General features: G+C 45.3%; 1 protein-coding gene across 1 annotated transcript in view; it reads left to right on the forward strand.

Moving 5' to 3' along the window:
- The window catches only part of ppp2r5ca (protein phosphatase 2, regulatory subunit B', gamma a), a gene marked incomplete at its 5' end in the record, with an annotated part of 41400 nt that extends 20683 nt beyond the window's left edge, over positions 1-20717 (forward strand). Inside the window, 14 exon segments of the mRNA XM_080534630.1 lie at positions 2904-3103; positions 5018-5128; positions 5772-5864; positions 6180-6310; positions 7188-7247; positions 7461-7569; positions 8508-8561; positions 8924-9094; positions 10824-10951; positions 11832-11933; positions 15017-15089; positions 19361-19438; positions 19440-19478; positions 20397-20717. Of these exon segments, the coding sequence (XP_080390756.1) occupies positions 2904-3103; positions 5018-5128; positions 5772-5864; positions 6180-6310; positions 7188-7247; positions 7461-7569; positions 8508-8561; positions 8924-9094; positions 10824-10951; positions 11832-11933; positions 15017-15089; positions 19361-19438; positions 19440-19478; positions 20397-20531 (1484 nt within the window). The 3' untranslated portion in view covers positions 20532-20717.
- Positions 20718-25861: the final 5144 nt, after the last annotated feature.

Below are 25861 nucleotides of genomic sequence, written 5' to 3' on the forward strand. Positions count from 1 at the left end.
CCCTACACATACTAACACTGGTGTGTGTGTGTGTGTGTGTGTGTGTGTGTGTGTGTGTGTGTGTGTGTGTGTGTGTGTGTGTGTGTGAGAGAGAGAGAGAGAGAGTGAAAGAGCAATTAGGCTGTCTCTACAAATTATTTTTCTCATTTACAGTGCCAAAGATTTGCATATATACATACACACACACACACACACACATACACATATGAGTATAAATGAGGAAAATAATGAACAGAGACAATCTAATTTCAGTCTCTCCTCGCAGTGCAAACTAGCGCTCTTATAGCGTAGCATTTGTTGGTAATAATATGGAAATGTGGTTATTCTTAGATAAAACATACTGAATGTAGTACATTGATACTGTACAGATCACATTGAAACATATTTTAGAGGGGTATTCATCAGACACCATTTAGCACGTTAAGCTCTGTCATATTAATGAAGTACTTAGCCCGAATGCAATCTTTCCTTCACCATCAATGAACCACTCAGTGAGGCCCCGGCATGGCTGCAGACTTCCATTCACAGTCAATTACACAAGTCAAATCATGCCCCTTTTAATGAGATCTGCTCTGCATGAAAGTGCATCGTTCGAGACATACTCGCTGTTGACAGCTAGACGACATATTATTTAATAATTCATCATATTTATTAATAATAATAATATTATTATTATTATTTCAAGACAATATAATCACGATGTCTTCAACCTTGTGGCCCCGCCCTTAGCGTATTGTATAATACCTGTCACAGTCTGTTTTGGTTCAGGGTGAATTTCTCAGCTATTTTCTTTGAGGTGTACCGACATTCAAATATATGGGCATATATTTTCAACTATTTTCAGATGTGTATGACACATCATTTGAAAGCTTACAATCTGCACATTCATAATCTGTAAAAAAAAAAAAAAATGATGGATGACCTTGCCGACTTGGGGAACAAAACACCAGCACCAGCCATGAAAATATGACACTCCCAGAAGGGCTATACCTCACACTAGGCATGGGTCAGATTCAAGTTCTTGGTAATCTGTTAATATGTGACTGCAGCTGGTGAAACTGCCAACAAGTCGGCAGCCGAGATTTGTTCAGACTTTTATTCTGGAAAATGTAAATAAATGTCAAAGTTGTTGAAAAATCAATGACACACTCGCTAGTCAACTAACACGGCTTGTTTTGTGAGCCTGCTAACAATGTAAAGTAGTGTTACAGTTAACTAGGTAGTAGTGGGGGTTGCTCACCGAATCCATTGCATTGCAATATTTTTAGCTTGACTAGCGAGTGTGTCATTGATTTTCAACAACGTTGAAACTTATTTACATTTTTTTCAGAATAAAAGTCTGAACTTGTTCCCGGGTTCACCAACTGCTGTCACTGATGGTTACCAGGGTTACCAGGGTTGATTAATTCACCTCACATTGAGGTGTAATCACTTCCACAACAATAGTTATTGTTTTTTTATTATGTTTATTACAACTGCAGAGATCTTGCTTGAGCAGCCAGCCAGGAGTGATTTGATAGTGTACGTGAGGGACTGAAAGAGCAGGGTCTGTTTCTGTTGGATTAAATGAGACAAACACCCGCCAACACCCCTCACACACCAGTGGCTGGCTGCAGTGGTGCCACTGAAAGTGAGGGGAAAGTAGTCTTTTATGATTCATCGATTCTCTCTCGTTTGAAAGACCCGATTACAATGCCAGCGATGGACACATCGATGAATCTAATCATCTATTAGATCTATCTACCTCACACAACTTCAAACCCAAGGTCTGCCTTTCATCATGTAGGCCACTGCTGTGACTCAGACACCTTTGAAACAGAATTCCCTAGATGAGCTTATATACCATTAGATACCTACAGTACCAGCAGTAATAGTACCAGTAATACCAGTCTTCCCAGCATGGCAGCCAGCAGGAATCTCTCCCTGCCACCTTACCTGGCAGGGAGGCCATGCCAGGGGCTGTGCCCAGTGCCAGGCCCGGGTCTGTTGCCTAGTAACAGAGACAGGAGAGGAGCAAGAGCATGTTGATTTGACAGCCCTTGTGTGTCTCACAGCTCTGTCTGTGTCTGAACAGACATCAGACATGTGGCTCTCACATACGCACGCACGCACGCGCACACACACGCACACACACACACACACACACACACACACACTCACACATCTTTAAGTAATACACTGGTATGTTGGAATGTGCAGCGTATGCTTTGTGTGTGTGTGTGCGTGCCACCCGCTGTAGGCATGATGTTGCACTACTGTATGCCTACTGTCACGCTGGCGTCTGCCACCATGTGCACCAAGGGCCACATTGTCTTGGCACAGTGAGGATGAGAGTGAGAGGCGTGGTTGTTTGTTATTGTTTGTGTTGTTGTTGTTGTTGTGGAGTTTAGTCTGAGTCTAACTTCAGAGTTCCTGTGGGTGGAGGTAGGGTTAGAGCGATACACTACGTTTCCTATGACATCATTGTGTGAAACATCCAAATTGTTATGTATTGAATTTTCAGGAACTTTCTTTCAATGACACATCTGCATGCCCTTATCGAGCTCTGAACTCTCACCTAGTTCTTCTGACTGAGAAATCCCTCTCTCTCTCTCTCCACTACTCCCTGTACTACTCCCTCTCTCTCTCCCTCCACTACTCCCTGTACTACTCCCTCCCTTTTCTCTCTCTCTCTCTCTCTTTTTCTCTCTCTCTCCTCACTCTCTCTCACTCTCTCTCTCTCATACACACACACCATTCTCTTTCTCTTTCTGTCCTCCTCCTCTCTCCCTTCACACTCGCCCCTTCTCTCTTCCTCCCTCCTCACCCCCTACCTTTCACCCCGTCTCTCACCACCGCCTTCCCCTTCCCCTTCTCCCTCTCCTCACCCATGCCTCATCCCTCTCTCCCTCTCTCCCTCCCAGACGTGGCCCCGGCCGAGCAGGAGAAGCTGTTTGTCCAGAAGCTGCGGCAGTGCTGCGTGCTCTTCGACTTCCTGTCCGACCCACTAAGTGACCTGAAATGGAAGGAGGTGAAGCGGGCGGCGCTCAGCGAGATGGTGGAGTACATCACCCACAACAGGAACGTCATCACAGAACCCATCTACCCAGAGGTGGTCCACGTGGTGAGTAGGACCAGAGGTCCGACGGCCAAGGTCCTGGGCTGGGGTAGGACTGGGGCTTGGGTTGGGGTAGGACTGGGGGTTGGGGTAGAGCTGGGGTTGGGTTCGGTAGGGCTGGAGCTGGGGCTTGGGTTGGGGTAGGGCTGGAGCTGGAGCTGGGGCTCGGGTTGGGGTAAGGTAGGGCTTGAGTTGGTGTAGGGCTGGGGATTGAGTTTCGATATGGGCTGGAGCCGGGGCTTTAGCTGGGGTAGGACTGGGGATTGGGTTGGGTAAGTAAGTAAAGCTTTATTTATATAGCGCCTTTCGTACATGAAATGCAACTCAAAGCGCTTAGGGTAGGGCTGGGGTTGGGTAGGGCTGGAGCTGGGGCTTGGGTTGGGGTAGCGTAGGGCTTGAGTTGGGGTATGAGTTGGGGTAGGGTAGGGCTTGAGTTGGGGTAGGGCTGGGGTAGGGTAAGGCTTCGGTTGTGGTAGGGCTGGGGCTGTGGCTGGGGGGTGGTGAGGCTGGGGTTGAGGCTGGGGGGTGGTGAGGCTGGGGGGTGGTGAGGCTGGGGTTGGGGCTGAGGCTGGGGGGTGGTGAGGCTGGGGTTGAGGCTGGGGCTGAGGCTGGGGGGTGGTGAGGCTAGGGTTGAGGCTGGGGCTGAGGCTGGAAACCGGAGGATGGGATAGGATAGTTCCTGGCCTCCCACCAGACTTCATTCGGTTTCTACACTCAATGAGAGGACAGAAATATCCCGTCCAACTCCTACCCTCCCTTCCTTTGTCTTCTAGTCATCACAGAAATATTGACTTTGAAGTTGTTCTCTGATCGTCATCAAAGCGTCCATTATTGATGGACATGTTAATGAGAGACTTGTTATAATAATCTTTGACGGGGAATACAAAAAAAAAACTAGGCCTACTCTCGGTGAATGAATGAATAAATCCATGAATGAAGGCTATCCAGTCCAAAGCTGGGGCCTGTTCAAAAGGGTGGAGTGTTACGGAACGTTCAGAAACTGGAAATGTACAGGAGCTGTGTGCAAAGAACTGGGCCCCGTTCCACAAAGCGTCTCAGAGGAGGAGTGCTGATCTAGAATCAGTTTTTTTCATTTGAGATCATAATGAATATGATCTAAAGCTGTTTCAGAGCTGGGTGGAACTTAGCCTAGTCTACCTAGCATCAACAGATCTCCTCAGTCTAGCTTAGACGGAACAGAAATAAGATTGATCCTGGTTGAGGGTTGAACTTGGCTTAGCTTACCTAGCATCGACAGCTGTGTTGAACTTAGCTTAGCCAAGCGTATCTAGCATTAACAGCTCTCCTCAGGGCCAGGTTTAACTTAGCTTTAGCCTAGCTTAGCCTAGCTTCAACAGCTCTCCCCAGCTCGGGAAAGAGCAGAACAGCTCTCCCAGTGTTCCTGAGGCAGCAGTCGACCACCTGCGTTGTCCCATGACCTCCTCCTGGCTGGGAATAGCTCTCCTCACAGGAGTCAGTTGATGCTGCTGAGACATTACACAACACACTTCCATTGTAGTGTCGGGGGGTCAAGTGACAAGGGGAGGGTTTCCTGAAAGCTTCATATACTGTTGTGTAGCATGATCCAGGATCCAGACCAGATCCTCTTTTTGTTCATAGCACCTACAATGGACTCAAGATGATGTTAACGCTACGAAACTCCACCCTACCACCACCCACACACACACACAAACACACACACCCTCCTCCCATCCCCCCCCCCCCCCGCAGAATGGTGGTGATTTGTGATTGGGTTGGGTCAGGTAGATATTCAGAATAAGGAAATAGAGCTGTATGTTAGCAGAACTCCTGTCCTTTGTTCTGTAGATGTTAAAGAATCTTCTCTTTCTCTTCCTCTCTCCGCTTCCCCCCACCCCCCACACACACACGCACCCACACACACACACACACACACCCCAGTTCCATGTGAACATGTTCAGGACGTTGCCTCCGTCGTCCAACCCGACAGGGGCGGAGTTTGACCCAGAGGAGGACGAGCCCACGCTTGAGGCCGCGTGGCCACACCTACAGGTAGATTAACACACACACACACACACACACACACATTCACACACAACTACAGGTAGATAGATTGGACAAGATCACACAAACACGCACACATGCGCGCACGCACACACACACACACACACACACACACCTCCAGGTAGAGTGACTGTACAATATACTATACACTCTCTCACACACACACCTCCAGTTAGAGTGACTGTACAATATACTATACACTCTCACACACACACACCTCCAGTTAGAGTGATTGTACTGTAGAGTGTAGTGACCACAGTACACTATAGAAATGTCTGTGTCTGGTTCAGAAGGCCAGTGCTGAATCTTAGATAGTAGTAGAGTTACAGAAACGCATCCTGACATCGCCCGGCTGACCTACTCTTGATGTTACAATGATTAAATTATCCTTAAACACTTATGAAATGAGTTTAAGCAGAGGATGAATTACTGGCCAATTACAGTTGACGATATTACGTCATATGTGATCATGTTGAACTTAATCATTAAAAAGAACGTATTTACTTTTTGGCCTGGTGTCTCTCCCATCTGCTGATCTGATAAAAGTTTGTGAATGAAACATTATTAAATGGAGTTTAAGTGGACACAACATGCGTTGATTTTCTGAATTGTCTTGTTTGTTTCTCTACAGCTCGTCTACGAATTTTTCCTTAGGTTTTTAGAATCACCCGACTTTCAACCCAATATAGCCAAGAAGTACATTGACCAGAAATTTGTGATGCAGGTACTGTAGGAGATGACGGCTTCCCTCCAAAATGACTCATGATGAATGAAAGAATGAATAGAAATCTTGATGGAATGAATAGAAATCTGGATAGAATGAATAGAAATCTGGATAGAATGAATAGAAATCTTGATAGAAGGAACTGAAATCTTGATGGAATGAATTCAAATCCTGACAGATTTCATTGAAATCTTGATAGAATGAATGAATGTAAATCATGATGGCATGAATTGAAATCTCAATAGAAGGAATTTAAATCTCACTTACTTACTTGTGGTTGTTGTTGTGGTTGTTGTTGTTGTTGTTGTGTTGCAGCTTTTAGACCTATTTGACAGTGAGGACCCCCGGGAGAGGGACTTCCTGAAGACCACTCTCCACAGGATCTATGGGAAGTTCCTGGGCCTGCGGGCCTACATCAGGAAACAGATCAATAACATATTCTATAGGTGAGTTCTGCTCCAGATCAATAACATATTCTATAGGTGGGTGCTGCTCCAGATCAATAACATATTCTATAGGTGAGTGTCAGGGGAGGCTGTTGGAGGTAGAAATCGGAGGACGGGCTCGTTGTAATGCATGGAACGGTAGATCGACACCGCTTGACACCATTCTTGATTTCCGTTCCATGTGTTACAATAAACCTGTCCTTGTTTCTACCTCCACCAGCCTCCTCTGGTGAGTTGTTGCTGCAGATAGGTCAGTGCTGATGCTGCTGCTTTCATTGTGATTAGTGTACTCTGTAAAGTGTATTGAGAAGATGCGATAATGCACTTTTCAATTAAAAAAGCTTGGCTTGACTTGCAGCGGCTTCTTCGGTTTTGTCTTCATCTGAGGGCAAGTTGATCGCCAAAGATTCATAGAAGACCTCTGAATTCATCTTTGCATCGTACAGTTACAGTATGTCCTGTATGCATCGTACAGTATGTCCTAGAAAGGCTTGCGGCTGTGGGGCAGGAGGTAGAGTCGCCGCCTAATGATCACAAGGTTGGCAGATCAGCGGTTCGAGCCCCGGCTAGCCACATGTAAAGTGTCCTTGGGCAAGACACTGAACCCCAAAATTGCTCCCAGTGTGCGGGCCAGCGCCTTGCATGGCAGCTTGCCGCCATTGGTGTGTGAATGTGTGTGTGAATGGGTGAATGAGAGGCCGTTGTAAAGAGCTTTGGAGCAGCAAAAAAGGCGCTATATAAGTGCAGTCCATTTACCAGTTTTTCAAGGTTGTTTCATGTTCCAACTAAAATGAAGTGTGTGTGTGTGTGTGTGTGTGTGTGTGTGTGTGCGTGTGCGTGCGTGCATGTGTGTGTGTGTTTCTCTGTGTTTCAACAGGTTTATTTATGAGACGGAGCACCACAACGGTATAGCCGAGCTGCTGGAGATACTGGGGAGGTACCGTACCAAACGATCAGCTCACACACTTACTTACGCCTGCTGTTTTCCCATAGTCACACAGTGTTATCTCACTGAGATAACATCTCCAACTGTTTGTCAGCTGCTGCTTTTCCACTTTGTCGTCAGGTTAAGGACCTGTTTTTAGATTTGCTGACTAATACCGGCTGCTCTTGTTGTTGATGTTGTTGTTTTTGGTGGTGTCTTTCACAGTATAATCAATGGGTTTGCCTTACCACTGAAAGAGGAGCACAAGATATTCCTGTTGAAGGTGCTGTTGCCTTTGCACAAAGTCAAGTCACTCAGTGTCTACCATCCGCAGGTAAGGAGGCCATCTTGTCTCTCCAGCTAGAGTTGTTATTATCAGCCTGCAGTGCTTTCCCTGAGCCTTGTCTGCATGCATCCTCACGTTCTTGTTTCCTGGAAGGTAATTGAACAGGGCTATGTAAAATAAATGAGCGGTTAGTGGCCTGCAGAACTTGTTGACCAGGGCTAGGTGTGTGTGTGTGTGTGTGTTTATGTGTTTTACCCCTATGGTACACAGTCCCTGGGAGTGTCTGTGTGTGTGAAAGAGAGAGAGAGAGAGAGAGAGAGAGAGAGAGAGAGAGAGAGAGAGAGAAGGGAGAAAGACATACATGATAGAGAGAGAGAATGTGTGTGTGTGTATGTGTGTGTGTGTGTGAGCAACAGCAGGCAGGACGAAGCTGTTATTGGATACCTGGAACTCAGAGGGCTGGGTAACTATGGTGACAAAGGTCTTCGTCAGTCGTCCCTCTCACTTGGTCTCCGTGGAGATGTATGGTCGATGTGTCACCTGAGTCACCGGTCTCCTAGGAAACAGCTCTCTGAACCCGCTCTGTGGGACATACCATAATGAGCTATGCCCCTAGTGCCTTACCATGGCCTCTAGTGACCTTTACATTAACTATATTTGTTTGGCCCCAGCAGAAGGAGTGCATTAGTTTGGATTAGGTTACTGACCCTATGGAAAGATTGACATCTTCACACTGGATGCTAAACTGCATTTTTGTTGTATAGTACTCTGCGATGACAATAAAGTTGAATCTAATCTAATCTAATCTAATCTGTGGCTCAGTTGGTAGAGAATTGCCCTGCTGGGAGCATATATACTGAAAAAAGGTATGCACTCACTGCAATGGAAGTCATTTTGGATAAAAGCTAAACGGAATGTATTATTATTATTATTATTATTATTATTATTATTATTATTATAGTGTCCTCTGTTGTGTGTGTTTCTAGCTGGCGTACTGTGTTGTGCAGTTTCTCGAGAAGGACAGCACTCTAACGGAACCAGTAAGTCTTCTTTAATAACGGCCATTTTCATACTTCTTTAGGGTACATTTGCATGTGCAGAAAATGGGGCAAAGTCGGCCATCTTTACATAAATATTTCTAATAGACGCAATGAGAAATAATCTCAGTTGAATTGTCGATGCTTGGTTTTAAAACGGCCTCATAAACGAAACTAAACAAACCAATCCTCTAACTGCCCGTGCACGTGTGTGTGTGTGTGTGTGTGCTTGTAAGTGTGCGTGCGTGTGTGTGTGAATGCGTGTGTGTACCCATCCTCAAACTGCCTGTGTGAGTGTGTGCGTGTGTGTGTGTGTACCCATCCTCTAACTGCCTGTGTGTGTGTGTGTGTGTGTGTGTGTCCAGGTGGTGATGGCTCTACTGAAGTACTGGCCCAAGACCCACAGCCCCAAGGAGGTGATGTTCCTCAACGAGCTGGAGGAGATCCTGGACGTCATCGAGCCCTCAGAGTTCGTCAAGGTCATGGAGCCTCTCTTCAGGCAACTGGCCAAGTGTGTGTCCAGCCCGCACTTCCAGGTAACTGACCAACTGACCAACTGATTGACCAACTGAACAACTGATTGACCAACTGACCAACTGATTGACCAACTGACCGTAACTACGCCTTTGAGAAGCATTTATAGTTGTCCTTCTGACGTGTGGAATTGTTACGTTGTGGTCTTCTTGTGGACAGAAGGATGTGTGTCCAACCCGCACGTCCAGGTGACTGACCAACTGACCCACAGACTGACCGCTATGCCATTGAGAACCTTTCCTAGCCGCCCTCTGACCTTTGAACAGGGTTCCCACGGGTCCTTGAAATCCTTGAAAGTTTGTGAATTTGAGAGAAAAAAAATCAAGGTCTTAAAAATGTTGGAAAATAGACATGGGTCGTTGAAAGTGCTTGAGTTCTCCCCTCTCTCTCTCTCTCTAAAAAAAATAATATATATTCCAAAATGTTTTACTTAGCTCGTCAACTAGTAAATAAGTCTCTGTATTGCTTAACTTTACACATATTTCACAATATATTGTTTTGCTGTGCTGTGGTAGAGAAGGCAAGAGACCATCTAGAGTTCACACATTCAAGCCTCTCTTTAATTGTTGTCTGTGAGCGGATAGTTCCTATTGTATATATTCTCATCTAGATCTGTCTCAAACTATGCCGTGTTGGGCCTTTGAATTTGAGGGAATTGAGTCTTGAAAGTCCTTGAAAGGTGCTTGAATTTGATGTTTCTGAAGGTGTGGGAACCCTGTGTGAGAACCTTTCCTAACTGAACTCAGGGTTCTCCCCAAAGAATAGAATATATTTGCCCTTGTCTGTACATATCACAATGTACATATATCTGTCCATACTTTTATGGCTTTTACACTATGCACTATTGCTTATAGCCTATTGGGTGCCAAACCGCGTCCCGTCATCTTTGTACTTTGTGCTCTGTCAATGACAATTCAATTAAAACCCGCAAGTCAAGAGCCAATAGCAAGACTGCTGAAAACAGACCAGGCATAGCCATTGGCTCTACCTCGCATCAATCATCTCCCACAGCACACAGCCTCCACCCCACACCCCTAATTTATTTCGATTCAGAGTGTGATTCACTGAAATCTAATAATAACAAATACTTTATTCAGTAATTCCACTCAATCCAAAGTGACTTACATTGTGGTGAGTGAATACATTTTTCAGTATATATGGTCCCAGCGGGACTCAAACTCACAACCTACGCGTTGTCAGTGCCCGGCTCTCCCAGCTGAGCCACAGAGGACCGAGGGTATTCCAGGCTTGTATGCACTATGCGCGATAGCCTGGGGGACGAGGTTAGATAAACACTAACTGTGTGTTCTTTATAACGAGTTGAGCCCCTGGGGGCAATTGTTTGGATGTGTCAGTGCTGGGTTGGAACACCAATGAGCCCCCCCTGATGTCACCCTAGGCCCGGAGTTGAGAAACGCTGACTGGAGTCACATTGGGAATGCTTGTAACACCCTCTATTCATGTTGTGTACAAATGAGTGCTGTGCTAATGGCTGTGTACTTGTCACCTCTATAGGTGGCAGAGAGAGAGATCTCTGTAGTAATGGCTGTGTACTTGTCCCCTCCGTAGGTGGCAGAGAGAGAGAGCTCTGTACTAATGGCTGTGTACTTGTCACCTCTATAGGTGGCAGAGAGAGAGATCTCTGTAGTAATGGCTGTGTACTTGTCCCCTCTGTAGGTGGCAGAGAGAGAGAGCTCTGTACTAATGGCTGTGTACTTGTCCCCTCCGTAGGTGGCAGAGAGAGCCCTGTACTACTGGAATAATGAGTACATCATGAGTCTGATCAGCGACAACGCAGCCAAGATCCTCCCCATCATGTTCCCTGCTCTCTACCGCAACAGCAAGACCCACTGGAACAAGTATGCTATGACCCCTCCTCACCCACTGTACCCCCACCCCTCTACTAGCCCTCATCCATTGCACCCCCACCCCTCTACTACCCCCACCCCACTGTATCCCCATCCCTCGACTAGCCTACTAGCCCCCCCCCCCCCTCACCCATTGCACCCCCACCCCTCTACTACCCCCACCCTTCTACTACCTCCCCCCCTACTAGCTCTCCCCCTTTTCCACTGTACCCCCCCCCCCCCCTACTAGCCTTCTAGTACCCCCACCCCTCTTGTACCTCTATACCCACTGTACCCCTCCCCGCCTTCTAACCTACTTATAGTACCCCCACCTAAACAGATCTAGGATCAGTTTACCTTCCGTGAATCCTAACCTTAACCATCATGGGGAAAGATGTAAAACTGACCCAAGATCAGCGCTTAGGGACACCTCCACTCTAAACCTGCCAGGTCTGTTCACTCAGCATCAAAGCCCCAGTAGTAAATAGATCTCACAGAAGACACACACACACACACACACACACACACTCACACAGACTTGCATGCTGACACTAACAGCTGTCTTTCCACATTGAGGCTAACTAACTCAATCACATTGTTGTCTTCCCTTTCACACAGTCCCCAGGAAGTAACCCAAAACACACACTAGCTAACCCAAATATTTTCATGTGGAAGGAGAGCCTCAACACTGGCTGGCTAGTTTGAAAGTCCTACCGTTAAACACAGAGAGCACAACATTAGTTTAGCCCTACTTTAGTGTTATTCCCAGAATCTAATTTGGGTTTTGGCTTCAGGACAGGGCTGGCCTTTCACTGGGCTGGTTGTGTGTGCCCCCCCCCACACACTGACTCGCTGCTTTTTCTGTTCTCTTCCTGTGTGTGTGTGTGTGTAGGACCATCCACGGCCTCATCTATAATGCTCTCAAGCTCTTCATGGAGATGAACCAGAAGCTGTTTGACGACTGCACACAACAGTTCAGGGCAGAGAAAAATAAGTATGTACTGTGCACATACACACGCACCCACACACACACACACACACACACACACACACACACACACACACACACACACAAACGCACCCACACAGACACACACACACACACATGCACGCACACACACACACACACACGCATAATATCATAAATAAATAAGTCATAAATGACCCATCGCTGGGATCATTAGATGCATTACTTTGCATGTATTCAAAGCTACATTTACATGTTATTGTTGAAGGAGACACATGAGCTTTGTCGGAACACGCTGTAACTGAGCCCTTTCTCAATGGTTAGATACACGATTCCTCTCCTCCTACGTCCTCTACCAGCTTACTGGGGCGGCTGTGGCGCAGGAGGTAGAGCAGTGTTTCCTCCAGGATTTTTCACATTAGTGGCGGAGCGGTCATTTTATTCGCTCGCAGAGCGCACTGGCGCTCAAAACAAAGACGTAATTTCACCAAAAACTAGAGGATGGCAACATTTTTTTTTTTTTTATAGCGGTTAGGTAATTAAAGCCGAGCAGGTGATTTTATATAGAAGGTGATCAAATACCAATATATCCTACAGCTGCAGCGGAACATGCGGAATGCGCATGCCTCATTTCGGTACTTTTCTATCTCTTTCTCTATTTTTCTACGTCGTGACGTCACATCACATTAAATTTCCACTCAGTGAAAGCAGCGAGTACGGAAGGATAACGAGAAGGTTGCTAATAGCAACTTCCGCTAGCGGGTTGGCATAACGCGACGCTCGACTTATGGGTGCGTTCCGTAAACTTGTTCTGGAATTCTGATCACCACTCGTGGAATGCCTTCTGTCCAATCAAATGACTTGCTCCCCTTATGACGTCGGGCCCAGTGTGCGCTGCGACGCTCTCAGAGCGAGTTTACGAACGCAAGCCTTTGATTGGACAGTGCACTCCAGGATTCGACGCGTCTGTTGATGACGTTGTGCGGATGTGTGGCTGCGTCTCTGCGAGGTGGACAACATGATCGGGGATCTCTTGATATTCGGGTACTGTCCTTATCCTACTACTGTGTCTGAAAAATGAATCGTCATGTCATCATGGACCAGAGAGGGGGAGGGGAGTAGTAGTAGCTGAGCGGCAACAGAGTTTGGATTTTGACGAGGTGGAGGGCTCCAGTTTATCAGAGTTATATTTCCTCTTGGTCTTCTTGGTTCTGGGGGCTATGCAGGCCTCTTCACTAGATCCCTTTTCTAAGAATATTCTGATGTCCTTGAGGGGCTGCCGAACAAGTTTGTACTCGTATTCGACATCAGTACCAACGATAGGCACCCCCAGCTTAATGGAGTCCCCAAGGCTCAGGAGTTTTATTTTCATTTATTTTAATTTGAGTGTATATTTAACTAATATATATTGTGCCTCAGAAAAAAAAAAGTGAAAAGCTGTTTAATGTTGTCGACCGTGTTATATATATATATATATATATATATATATATATATATATATATATATATATGTCATTTAAAAAAATCAAAAGTACCGAATTAAGTACCGTTTTGGTACCGGTACCGTTTTTAAAGTATCGGTTAGGTACCGGTACCAGATAAAACCCAAACGGTACCCAACCCTAAATATGAAGTAGGCCTACATGAGAGTACATGCACAAAACCGGCTAACGTTACTGATTAACTGTTTACACAAGTAAAATCACAGTGTGACAGTCAGATGGAGCATTCAGTAAACAACAACAGCATTTTTGCCCCGCGCATATTGCTATGAATAGTTCGAAGCTAGCTAGGTGCGAGAATGCTCGGTTAACCCATTAGCGGGAACATTATTTGTTTCACAACTGATTTAATTGACCATGAACATCAGAGACATACATTACGAATGTTCATTTAAAATACTCTATACTGAGCACTGGTAGGCTATAAGAACATGAACCAGAGAACAGCAGTAAATGCAATAACCCACAGTCGTCGCTGATGATGTTGCATTTTCGATTAGGATACAGGATTAAAGGGACCGGCGACGGGCGAAGAGAGAGAGAGAGGAGAGTGATTTCCTGAAATCCAAATGTCCCGCTAAATTCGGACCAATCACAAAACTGTTTTGAAAGCGCGTCGCCTCGCGCCGCGCGCCTGTTGAGAGCGATTCAGTCTCGATTGCAGTGCGAACACAAACAACGAGGTTAATTGCAACATTGTAACATATTGTAACTAACTACGCCCTAAATCGTAACGAAATGTAGGTCTGGAAGCGGCCTAAATCTAGCTTCAATCTGCTTTTTTTCTGTTCTCCGGTCATAATAACTCGCTGCCTTTCTGCGCAGCCTGAATCAAAGTGGACTGTCTGAATCAATTAGTGGCGGAGGAAATTCATTCGTGGCGGCCCGCCACGTGATGAGTGATGATATCTGTATATCTGTGATGGATTGCTCTGTTCCTGATCTGTATATCTGTAATGGATTGTTCTGTTCTTTTAGTCGTTATTCAGTAAAGCCACGTTGAAGTGCTACGAGTGTGTCGTGCGTTCATGATTACAAACACAATAGAATCTAGAGTTTGTAACAATTGCCATACAGGTAGTGCTGGGCTACAACAATCTGTGCCAGCTAAGACAGCTTTTCACAGCAATGTGCTCTATTGTTAAAAAACAGCGCATGTCAGAGTGATGAAAGAGAACCTTATTGTGCGTTACCGTTTCATAAAATAGATTTTTCATTTTTCTTCGGCTCACTAGCATCAAAAGGTCCCCAGGACCTATGCCGGTTACACCTGTACACGTTGGGTACACCTTTATGGGCCTCTGTGGCTCAGTTGGTAGAGCATGGCACTAACAACACTTAGGTTGTGGGTTAGATTCCCGCTGGGATCATGTATACTGAATAATGTATGCATGCACTCACTGCAATGTAAGTCGCTTTGGAGAAAAGCGTCAGCTAAATATTATTTTAACAATGACTCAACCCTGGACTGAGTGGGAGTGTAATTACTGAATGAAGTATTTGTTATTATTCGATTTCACACTGAATCACACTCTGAACCAAAATAAATGGAAGTGCTGTGGGAGATGATTAATCCTGATCCCTTTGTTTGTTTGTTGTGCTCTACAGGGAGAAGGCCAAGTCAAAAGAGCGGGAAGAGGCTTGGATCAAGATAGAGAACCTCGCCAAATCAAATCCACAGGTGAGATGTTGGAACACATCAGACACGCTTACAATATGTGACGGCTGCTGGTGAAACCGGGAGCAAGTCGGCAACCAACTAAATGTTCTGACTTTTATTCTGAAAAAAAAAATACACACTCGCTAGTCAAGCCAAAATATTGCAATGCATTGGATTTGTTGAGTAATCCCCACTACTACCTACTACCTAGTTATAGTAGTAACTATAACACTACTTTACATTGTTAGCAGGGTAGTGGGTAGTTATAGGGGTAGTGGTGGTCTAGTGCAGTGGTTCCCAACCTTTTTTGTCTTGTGTACCCCTTGAGCTGTTTTGCCATGCCAGAAGTACCCCCTCACTCATGCGTGTTGATTATTTCCCAAAAAAATCAATTAAACTCTAACTTGCAAATATAACATTTATTACTGACACACAGAGAGCAAAACCTCTTCTCATGTCTCCAAAACTCTAAACACATTTTCTGCTTTACACACATTTTGCTATTCAAAATGGCACTTTTTAAATGCACTGAACACGGTTTTCTGCACACAACAATCTGACATAAAGTCACATGTTTGCCATTTCAAAACATTGCCATTCAAAATTAGACTACATGAGCTAATTGGCCAATACATGTGCCACCTGGCCACCTCAATGGTTAATTGTTACCACATGCCCACACACTCACTGAAAATAGAAAAATAAATAATAAATAATAATGAATTTGATTTGATATCTGTTTCTTTTCCCTTTCTCCTGCTCCTCTTTGGCTTCTGTCTGAGGTGTAGTGATGTCATAATTTTCTCATCCCAGAGTCTTGACTGATGGGGAGAGGAAACAGACAAGATGAGACAGGATAAAACTTATCACACACACACACACACACACACACACACACACACACACACACACACACACACACACACACACACTTAAACTTCTTATCTAACTCTACTGATTATTAATGAAATCATTTGAACCACTCCCCTTTAATACATAGATATTTACACCATTGTGAAAAATAGACTCACCCAGTAGCAGTTGCAATTCTTTTTTTCATCAGTTGAGCTTTAATGAGACACTTGAGGTTGCTTCTCTTTTATAAGCTTTGACAGTTCTGGAGGCAGTGTGGCAACAGCAGTCACCAGGCTGCTCTCCACACTCAGTCTGTTCCTTGGCTTGGTTTTGATGTGGGTCAAAGCTGAGAAGGTCACTTCACACATATTATATGTAGATCCAAAAGGCAAAAGTTCATTCAATGCACACTTTCCCAGCACTGGATATTCATTTTCAACATCACACCAAAACTCTGTCAATGACTTGTCAGCATGTGCCATCTTCAACCCACGATCAGAGGACATGTCCATCAGATTTTCCTGCAGGCTTGCAGGAAGGCTGCTGCTGCTCCTGTCATTCACTCTGAATGGGTTCCTCACCCAGTCCAGTTTTTCTGACTTTGTTTCAATGTCATGAAAGTACTGGTTGAAGTCAGTGTCAAGTTTGGACAGATGTGCTTTAACTATTTTCACCACAGGACCTCTGTCAGCATCAGTGGTGGCGAGATGGCCATCAAGCAGTGGGAAACAGCTCACATCTCCATCCTTACATTTCCTCTCCCATAATTTAACCTTCTTTATGAATCCATTCACTTTGTCATACATGTTAAGGATGTGTGAGTACTTGCCCTGAAGTGAAAGGTTGAGCTCATTCAGCTTAGTGAAGACATCAGCAAGATATGCCAGCTGCGCAACCCACACTGCATCCTCAAACAGGGCTGCAAGAGGGTGGTCGTTTTCTGTCAGGAAAGCAAACACCTCGATGCGCAATTCATAGAGCCGCAGCAGCGTTTTGCCACGAGACAGCCAGCGAACGTCTGTGTGAAGCAGTAGCTGCTCATGCTCTGACCCGCTGTCATGACAAAGAGTTTGAAACAGTCTGTGGTTCATTGGCCGGGACTGAATGAAGTTAATCACCTTAACTGCGTCATCCATAACTGCACTTAACTCGGGGCTCATCCTTTTGCTGGCGAGTGCCTCCCGGTGAATAATACAGTGCATCCACTTAATTTCGGGGTTCACCTTCATCACACGCCCAAGCAGCCCACGCACCTTACCCGTCATTGCTGCCGCTCCATCGGTACAGATGTGACTGCAGGATTTCCACTCCAGATCGTTGTCTTTGAAGAAATACTCCAGATCGTTGTCTTAATCAGAAATATTTCCTCGCCAGTTGTCTTTCCTGGCAGCGTCTTGCAAAACAAGATATGCTCATTTATGTCCGACTCTTCTTTATAACGCACAAAAGCCAGCAGCTGAGCCTCCCCACTAACGTCGGTCATTTCATCTAATTGCAAAGCGAACTGACCTGCTTGCTTCATTTTATCCACCACTTGTCCGACAATATTTATGGACATATCATCAATCCGACGGGAGACGGTATTGTTAGATAATGGTACCAACTTGAGCGTGTCAGCTGCTTTCTTGTCCAGCATAGTTTGAGCCAAAATCATAGCGGCAGGCAAAATCAGATCTTCGGCGATTGAATGTGGGGTTTTTGACTTAGCCACTAGTAATGAAACAGCATAGGACGCCTCCAGTGCTTTGCTTGACACACTTGCCGCTTTTTTCAGTGTAGCCTGACTTGACTTGAACTCTGACAGTTTTCGCTTGAAAAAGTCGTCAGTTTTACCAACAGTTGCTAGGTGTTTGGTGCTCTGGTGTGCTGTAAATGGGCTGGCTTCATTGAATTATTAGCCAGGACTTCGCCGCAGAAAAAGCACTGTGGCTGTGGTGGATCAGCCGATGTACATGTAAATCCCCACAAAACATATGTTTCCAAATAATAGCGGGGTCCTTTTTTTCTTTTTTCTCTGATCTGACCGTCTGATCTTCCTCTGATCTGACCGTCTGGTCTGCCTCTGATCTGACCGTTACTGTAGCTGGTCGTTTTAGCCATCTGTCCATCTTTGCGGTATACTGACAGGCCTAGCTGACGTGCGCGCGTAAATGAACGTAAATTAACGTGATTTAAATGTGACGTGCCTACCGCTTGTGTTACAGTCATTACCTGTCGGGGAGGAACTTAAGTTGCAGCGTACCATTTTAACAACAGGTTTATGAAACGACTATATTTAATTATTTTTTGGGAAAGGGAAATAAATTATAATTCCAAATCTTTCCACGTACCCCCTGCAATCCCCTCACGTACCCCTAGGGGTCCGCGTACCCCCGGTTGGGAACCACTGGTCTAGTGGATAGTGAGTTGGACTTGTGATCGGAAGGTTGTGAGTTCAAATCCCGCCTGAAGCCACACCACTACTAGTGTGCCCTTGGGTAAGGCACTTAGCCCTCAGTTACTCCAGGGGGAATGTCCCTGTAATTCGTAATTGTAAGTCGCTTTGGATAAAAGCGTCTGCTAAATGGCAAAATTATTATTATTATTAGCAGGCTGACCGAATCCATTACAACGTTTTGGCTTGACTAGCGAGTGTGTCGTTGAATTTCAACAACATTGACATTTATTTAACATTTTCTGAATAAAAGTCTGAACATTTGGTTGGTTGCCGACTTGTTCCCGCTTTCACCAGCTGTCGTCATGTGGTTTTATTCCACGTCTGGCTGGCACATTTAACCCCGGTTTACACTGCAGAGCCAAACTGAGCTGGGCCGGGCTGAGCTGTCCTGGGTTGGCCTGGTTTTCGCATCCGCCTCAGTCACTGAGCCAGCACGGTCTGGTTTGGCTCGGCCCTGTAGTGTGTGAAGCCCTTTAGCCTGACCAGAGACGCTCCGCTGGGGGGGGGGGGGGTTCTCCCTGCCTTCTGCACAGGACGTTCCATCACAAGACGAACACCCAAGTTGTGTTCTCTCCCATCTACCGCCTCCACCCTCCCAACACGCCACCCCCCCACCCCCCCAGGGCTGTCCTGGTGTCTAGTGCATGACTAGGTTGCTTTCTTTATATTTTCCGCATGCACTGCATCATCCATCACTGATCGAGAGAGTGCTCCCTTTACCAGCGCTGTGGTAATATCATACCATAACTGGCTGATTTAAAGCAGTTATTAGTAAAAAAATAAAATAAAATAAAAAGTTTAAAGGTAATTGAATCTAGAAATATGTTAAAAGACATTTCCCCCCATTGTTTACATACAATGTTACTAATAGAAGAACGTTTCGACTCGACTATTTCTGTTCTAACCCTTTCTGTTGGTCTGACCTCTTTATTCATCTGTCTTTGCATGCGACTTAAAGTATTTTTTTTTACATTCTTTGTCTGTTTGTTTTTGAAATTAGTCCCTTATGTATGTTGATTCCTCTGGCCTCAATAGTCCAGTAGCTATGGAGACCGATGGTCCGTTGATAGAAGAGGTTTGCGATGTTAAAACAGGCTGTAGCTGTGGAAACCACACAGGTAACACATCTGTTCTGTCTGTCCCGGGGGAGCCCGGCGAAGGTAGACATTGGAGGACGGGCTCATTCTAATGCACAGAACAACCCACGTGTTACAATGAGCCTGTCCTCCGATTTCCGCCTCCGCCAGCCTCCCCTGGCCTGTCCATCTCTCCTGTCCAAAGTGAAGAAGGAGTAGAGAAGAGAAGGAATGAGAAAGGATAGAGAAGAGAAGGACAAGTCAGGCTCTAGGACTGAACACTGGAATCAAACACATCCTGTCTCTGTTGCTTGCTGTGTCCCTCATCGCATGTGTTCATGTCGCATGTGTTCATATCGCATGTGTTCATATCGCATGTGTTTATATTGCATGTGTTTATATCGCATGTGTTCAGCTGATCATGTGTTTATAATGAGGTCAGCTGATCATGTGTTTATAATGAGGTCAGCTGATCATGTGTTTATAATGAGGAGGTCAGCTGATCATGTGTTTATAATGAGGAGGTCAGCTGATCATGTGTTTATAATGAGGAGGTCAGCTGATCATGTGTTTATAATGAGGAGGTCAGCTGATCATGTGTTTATAATGAGGGGTCAGCTGATCATGTGTTTATAATGAGGAGGTCAGCTGATCATGTGTTTATAATGGGGTTAGGCCATGTATAGCACGTAGCTATGTTATGGCTATCTTACGAGTGCTATGGTCAGTAAAGCACATGCTATGCTATCTTACACAGTAGCATCTTGCTCAGACTTCAACATTTGTGTTATGCAAAATATCTGAATGTGCTGATTGACTATGGCCAGGTCAGGTGGTGATGTGTTGAGACCTAACTGTCTCCTCTGTCCTCCTCCTCCTCCTCCCTCTCTACCTCACACCCCCCCCCCCCCCCCCCCTCTTCATCCCTCCCCTCCCTTCATCCCTCCATCCTCCCTGCAGTTACAGAAAGACCAGAGGAAAGACCGGCCGTTGGTGCGGCGTAAGTCAGAGCTGCCTCAGGACATCTACACCGCGAAAGCCTTGGAGTCCCATCGCCGCGCCGACGAAATGATCACCCCCAACGACGGCCTCTAGGTCTGCTCTTGAACCTGACCCCACCCCCCCTCCCCCGACTCTCGACCCTTACCACCACCACCACCACCACCACCACCATAGCACATCCACAGTACTGGCCCTGTGACCTGTACAGTGTCCTCGTCGACCCCCCTCCCCTCAGAGTTCTGCTTTCTCAGGTGTTTTTATTTGGGAGGGGAGGGGCCGCATCTCTCTCTTTTTTAGCTGTCCATTTTATTTTATTTTTCTTCTTTTTTTCTGTCTCTTTTTTTTCTTTTCTTTTTCTTCTTCCTCCTGCTGTTTTTTTTTTTTGTTCGTCTGCTCCTTGCTCCCTCTCTCCTTTCCGGGCTGTTCTCACTCTAACAATGGAAACGTCGGGGGCGGGGGGGGGGCATCTCTCCCTGCGTTGTCCGTTGTCTCCTACCTAACTCCATGGGAGGAGGGGGGGAGGCTGGGGGGGGGGCGCGTTCCTGGAATGCACAACAAACGTAGAGAGAAGAAGAGACTGGATGAAAAGGAGGGGAAAGGAGGGGGGAGGCGCTACCAGAGTCTTCTTCTTCCCCTGTTTTCCTCTTCCTCTTCTTCTTCTTCTGTCAAAGGGAACAACGAACTAAGAACAGAGACGCTCAGAGACGGTGGGGATCGATGACTTCTTCTTACCTTTCGTTCTTGTTGTTGTTTTTCTTCTCACTGTTTCTCTACCCCGCCGCCCCCCCCCAGGGATGTCTGTCAGTGCCAAGACTGTTGTGTTCCCTCTGGTTCCTGTCGGCGTAGAGCCTACAGGGACACAAGCTACAGGCAACAACAACAGTGTCCATTTGCCTTTTTTTTTTTTTTTTTTGGGGGGGGGGGGGGGGGGGGTTGGCCTCAGATGTTTCAAAAGATGCTATTTTCCGGGTGCGTAGTGTGCTGAAGAAGAACAACACTGCCTGTCCCACAGCAGGCGGAGGCCGGGGGAGGAGGTAGAAATCGGAGGACGGGCTCATCGTGATGCACGTGTGTGTGTGATACTAGTCCTCATTCCGTTCTGTGCGTTACAAGGGGCCCCGTCCTCCCGTTTCTACCTCCACCAGCCTCCCCTGGTCCACAGTGGCTTGCGTTAAGCTCGGTTCAGAGCGGACGGCCCGCGTGAAGATGATAGTCCTCACAGCCCTTTGTGACATATCTACCAGCCTCACATGATTGGCTCTTACCGTAGGTAGCGGATGTATGTCACAATGGGCCGAGGGTCATGTCGGGGGGCGTGGCTGTGAACTGTGTTTGAAGCTTTAGGAGGTCTCACTGTGATGACCAGCGAGAGAGAGAGAGAGAGGGAGGGATGGATGGATGGAGGGGGTGATGGAGGGAGGAAGGGAATGGGGTAACACGTGGGAACACTGGACGCTTTACACTCTACAGTTTGTGCCATATGCTGTTCTTTTGTCTTGATTTTTTTCCCTTTTTTCCCCTCTTTCCTCATTACTCAACTGTTGAATTCCATTGGCAATATGTGAACCAGAAACACAGTGAAATATTGACAGTTCAAACAATGGTACTTATACAGATCATACGGAGACCGAGGATTTTGTCGTCCGGCGTGGTCCTCCTCTGTTGTCCCGATCAAAAGCCCCCCTCAGACGGCTTCAGAGTCCCTACTGGTCGACGTCTCTGAGCCTATGAGGTAACGGGGAGCGTCGTGGAGCTCTGTGCTGCCTGTCTGTGGCCAGATAAGAGAGCTTTTGACACAAACAGAGGCAGTGAGGACCACCCCTAGCCCCCTATACCCACTAGGCACGTGTAGATCTGAGAGGATTCGGTTAGGTTTTAGCAGTGAAGACTGCTACTGTAGCTCCATCTTTGCTAGCGGTCCATTAGCGATTCAGGGTGAGACCTCATGAGCAGATAGCTACTGGAGCTTAAGCGCATTGAGTTGCATCTTGTAAGAAATGCGCTATACAAATAAAATTTGATTTGATTTGATTTGGAGCTAGCCTGTCGCCCCTTAAACACAGACCCAGGTTCAGATGTTACTTTCCCACTCTATTGGTTCAGGTCAGGGGGTAGTGAGTTTGAATCCTGCCTGGAACACCACCACTAGTGTGCCCTTGAGTAAGACACTTAGAACTAAGTTACTCCAGGGAGAATGTTCTCTCTCTCTCTCTCTCTCGTGTGTGTGTGTGTGTGTGTGTGTGTGTGTGTGTGTGCTTGTGTGTGTGCGTGTATGTGTTTGAGCCAAGAACAGAATCTTCAGTCTCTTCACTCTCCCAGTCAGACACCACTTCTACGAGACTCACAGTGCCTTCCAGTGGAGGCTGGTGGAGGTAGAAATCGGAGGACGGGCTCATTGTAAATGCATGGAACCGTCCTCCGATTTCTACCTCCTCCGCCTTCCTTATGAGGAGGAAGATTCATTTACCGGCATGATGATCGAAATAGAAACACAGAGCTAAACACAGAGATAAACAGAGAGATAAACACAGAGATAAACACAGAGATAAATGTCACAAACGATTCAATGACTGGTCCAGACGCTCCCAGGCCACACATCCACACAGGAACAGACCAGAGAGAAAGAGAGAAAGATCAGATGGAGAGAGAGAAATAGAAGGAGAGAGAGGGATCCCTGTAGGAAGTGGATGAATTCCTCCCCCCCCTCCCAAATTTCGTTGTTTGGTACCTGTACTATATCAATGACAATAAAGACCATTCATTCATTCATTCATAAAGAATTCAGTAAAAGAAGAATTCAGTTAAAGAAACTCAACCACAAAAGCTTATTGAACTACCTAAAAAAAAAAAAAAAAAACTTCCTGAAAACTTGAAAGATGTTTTTTTTGTATCTTCAATGAAGTTGTTCCATGCCCAGCTGAGTCGTTAGTATATGTACAGTCCTTAGACCCACACTCACACACTTAGCTATTCAAATGAATTAAACAAAACTTTATTTATCTCCTCATGGGCAATCGGACAGAAATTCAGTCCAGTAGAGAATAGCTCTGACCCCTGTCAATGCATGGGCTCTCTAGCTGTACCATTGTTTGAACTTCCAAATCCGGTATGGGTATTCAGTCTGTTATTCTGTCTTCTTTGTCTCTTGTAGCTGGTAGCCTAGACGTCACGTTAAGCATTGTTTCTGCCAACCAAAATGGCCGATGCTAAATACACTTGACATCGAGGCTTGGCTTCATAGTAACTGTATTAATACTGTATTTGCTTGAATGCAAAAAGATGTAAATTATACTTACCATGTTAAACATGTATCTCCTCCCCTCTGGAAGAATAGCATTCACCAAACTCATTTTCTCTTCTTTAAAGAAAAAAGAAAAAGAAAGTAAACCGTTATTGTTTGGAGAGATGTTTTATTAGTTTGCATTTTGTTTTTGTGTCAGATGAACTATTGTGGTTTGTTTTATTGTTGAGAAATAAACGTTTCATATGACAGATCAGAGCAGAAAAAATGTTTTGGTGAGTGTTTTTCTAATTCCTTTGCTTGTCCACAGCATCTTCACAGGGTTTTTTAGTTTTAACATGTAATTTCCAAAATATGATAACTTTACAAGTGTCCTTTTGTATGTGACCTGTACTATATGGCTTCATTTAATATTGTACATATGATTTACTTTGTTTTGTGTAGTGTTATATATCTAGATTAATTTTGTACAAAATGGCCCACTGTACAGTACAGAATAAAACTTAAAAGTAACTGCAAGAAGTCAATGTGGCACATACATCATTCTTCTCCTCCTCTTTCGTCTGTAATTTTCTGCATTATTAGAAGCTCTTCTAATGTCTTTCTCTGTCGACCCTTCAGACTCTTTGTCCCCCCTCCAAATGTCTGTGACGAAATGTCAGTCCATAGCCTTTGTGTGCTTATAGTATATCACTGTCTCAAGTGGTCTACATCTATATAGAATGAATAAAGAGAATATTTGAATTTATATTTTCAACCATAAATCCATTTTGGCGTCATTTACTTGAAGGAAGTCTTATGTTTTTCAGAAATGTTCCTCAGAAATATACAGTAGGTAAATATGTTTGTTGTGACCTGTAAAACTATAGAATGAAAGCGTAAAGGACCACTCCTTCCCTATGTTCACGAAAAGGTGATTCTTCAAACAGCTATGGCCTTAAGAAGATCAGACCATGACTTTCCAAATGATAAACAAGTCATGTATCAAAAATGTACATGTTATTGACAGAACTCATTGTTGTATTCCATACAGTTACTGTAGCTCAACCAACTGACGTCTGTCTGTCTAACAATTCCCTGTTGTAAGACAGTTTGGCCACAAGAGGGAGCTAAGTCCCCTCTTTGGGAGTTGGAATGAACATACCAGGCTTCAGACAGCACACATCTCAATCATCGAAAATGGCTTTCTCTGCTCATCTTCTGTCCTCCATCTACACCAGGCACGTGCCGTGAGCTTTTAGATTTGGGTAAGCATAAAATATAGAAATACACGTAATTACACATACACGCTATCAGTGAACGCAGTTTCAAGGAAATGCAATTGTGATGCCCTAGAACCCGCTAATAAACTGTAGTGTCACTGTGTGATCAGATTACCAAAAACCAAAAAAACTGTTGCCAGTTTCGACTATATCAGGGGTGCTCATTGTTCAATCTTTTTTGAACCAAGATCTTTTCAAGTAGCCAGCCTGCTGAAATCTACAAGTCCAGTTTCAACATCGCAAACGCACACACGCACAACACAGACACACACCGTTTCCATCCTCCATAGTAAACTCACAACACACTTTCTTTTCACACTTTGTCACACAGGCACTTGACATCACATCACAAACCCTCCCTCTCTATCTCTCTCAAACACTTTTGGTCCAGAACCACTGGCACGGACAGCGACATTAGGCCTATCTCACTGATTGATTAAGCAGCTCTCTCTCCAAACACAACGGCACATGACTATTCAAAGGTAAAAGCAGAGGAAGTCTTAAATAAGAAGACATAACCAGCAGCACAGCAGTACCCAAACCATATAGCTAAACAAGCACAGATCGCCACCAGCCTCGCGAATCATATAAACCAGCAAAGAAGCCATCACGTAAATTAAAAAATGATATCTTACCTTTACTTGAAAACGAGGTCCATGCGCCTCTCCTTGCGAAGGAACACCTCTGTCACTTTAGTGTAGAAGTCACTCGCCTGTTGCAGTTTGGAAAGTCTCTCTTTTTCAATTGAGATCAGTCCCAGTGATGACACTGACAGTAATGTCCATATTCACAAAATTCAAAAAGCAAGTTATCCTTATTGATTAGATCGTTTGAGCTAGCATAAACTATTCTGCTGGGCGAGAGAAAGTAGTGTGAAACGTTAAGTGAACTTGAAAATGATAGCCAATCAGTAGCTCTTA

This window comes from Nansenia antarctica (genome assembly GCF_963989245.1).
Source record: "Nansenia antarctica genome assembly, chromosome: 1".
Classification (NCBI taxonomy): domain Eukaryota; kingdom Metazoa; phylum Chordata; class Actinopteri; order Argentiniformes; family Microstomatidae; genus Nansenia; species Nansenia antarctica.